This window comes from Protobothrops mucrosquamatus, unplaced genomic scaffold (genome assembly GCF_001527695.2).
Source record: "Protobothrops mucrosquamatus isolate PMUCROS unplaced genomic scaffold, P.Mucros_1.0 scaffold1191, whole genome shotgun sequence".
NCBI lineage: Eukaryota > Metazoa > Chordata > Lepidosauria > Squamata > Viperidae > Protobothrops > Protobothrops mucrosquamatus.
In genome coordinates this window covers 187,110-188,837 of record NW_015387403.1, presented here as the reverse complement: position 1 = coordinate 188,837, position 1,728 = coordinate 187,110, and the positions used below count along the sequence as shown (strand labels likewise).

The following is a 1,728-nucleotide window of genomic DNA, read 5'->3' as shown; positions in this document are numbered from 1 at the left end:
GTTTGAAGACCCCTGAGCTATCGGATTGATATCTGAGCATCATCTTGTCTGAGATGGTATAGGTCAGGGGTAGGCCACCTTGGCTCTTTGATGACTTGTGGACTTCAATACCCGGAATTCCTGAACCAGCCATGCTGACTCAGGAATTCTGGGAGTTGAAGTCCACAAGTCATCAAAGAGCCAAGGTTTGCCTACCCCTGGACTAGATTCACCAGCTGGCATATGGCGTGACAGGATTGATCCAAGTCAGTCTTTGGGTTATAGCAATAGCAATAAAACCTATACAATATACAGCCCCATAGTGCTTTACAGCCCTCTGTGGGTAGTTTACAAATGCAGCATATTGCCTCCAAAAAAATTGGGGTCCTCGATTTATTGACCTCGGAAGGATGGAACTGGAGCCTGTCAGATCGAACTCCAGACTATGGACAGAGTTAGCCTGCAGTACTGCAATCTAACCACTGCACCCCCAGGGTTCCTTATATTAACTGCCCTTGTTCCATAGTGTTAGGAAATGACAAATGTTGCAAGGTTCAGATCAAGAAGCGCTGCGCGAATACTTCTTGATCCGAAACGCAGTGTTGGTGATCGTGCTATCTTTTGCCTTTAAGTCCTGTATCACAGACAGGGGTGTTAAAAGCAACAGAGGGGAAAAAATTAACCTACCAGCTTTTTTAGGACCAAACAGAACATAACATGAAGGCTTCCTGCAAATCTAGGGGGTCTGGAAAGCATTTGAAAGAAACGATTCGTAATATCTTGCAAGCAAAATACCTCTTTTTGTTATCATGAAAATAGCTGCATCTTTGACATTCGCCTAGCCGCTTTCAAAGCCATCTCTGGCTCTCAGCATCCACCTCTGCACACCCAAGGCCAAGTGGCTGTGTTTGCACACCTGGGCAAAGAAAGCTGCGAGGGGTGGGGGTGGGGGTCACACCGGCCCGAGAACTTTGCAAAAGTTGTGGTCACCTGAACAAATTTGATTCACGTTAACGTGTCTCGCAAAGCCCTCTTCTGAATGCTTCACACGGCCCTGTTAAAATCTGAATAACTAATTCCAAGTTAGGAGGGTGTAATTATACAATCAGACGCCCTGCCCACTTTTTATCCTTGAGACTGGTTCGGCAACAATTTTCACCCTGAGGAACTAACAACTTTCGAGTGAACCACACAGTCCTCACTCTGTTGGAAAATGTTCTTGGCACAGACCTTAACAAGCTCAGAGAACACCAAGGACCCCACAGTCCTCTGCCTCCTCCTCCTCCTCTTCTCCATTCCACAAACCCCCACTCTTCTAGCACAGATGATGTTCCCTAATTTGGTAATAAAACATCTGCAGGCAAGAAAACCACCAAGTTCAGAGAGCACCAAGGAACCCAACAGTTCAACTCTCTCAGCTGTGAATATTCTCTTCTATCGCAACCAATTTTAGCTAAACAGAGTTTGCACGATGGGGTTCAAACACCCAATAAATGCTGTCTTGACAATGTTTGCAACTCCTTTTAAAAGCTGCCTCGTAGAGGTACCGCGGCGAGGACGAGAAAGACAAGACGGTGCTTGGCGTAAGGCACCGTGATCTTACCTCCTCGACGGAATTAAAAACTGGAAGTCCCAAGTGAGATTTGCCCCCTTTGCCCGGCGAAATCCCTCCGACTAAATTGGTGCCGTACTCCAAGGCCTGCTGACTGTGGAAAGTGCCCTGCGGGGGAGGTACAAACATAAAAGCAC

General features: G+C 46.9%; 1 protein-coding gene across 1 annotated transcript in view; it reads right to left on the bottom strand.

Annotated features, from left to right (window-relative positions):
- Window positions 1–1,582: 1,582 nt before the first annotated feature.
- The window catches only part of LOC107291824 (succinate--CoA ligase [ADP/GDP-forming] subunit alpha, mitochondrial-like), a gene marked incomplete at its 3' end in the record, with an annotated part of 7,076 nt that continues 6,930 nt past the window's right edge, over window positions 1,583–1,728 (bottom strand). Inside the window, exon 3 of the mRNA XM_015820857.1 lies at window positions 1,583–1,699. Within this exon, the coding sequence (XP_015676343.1) occupies window positions 1,583–1,699 (117 nt within the window). The remainder of the gene's footprint in view (window positions 1,700–1,728) is intronic.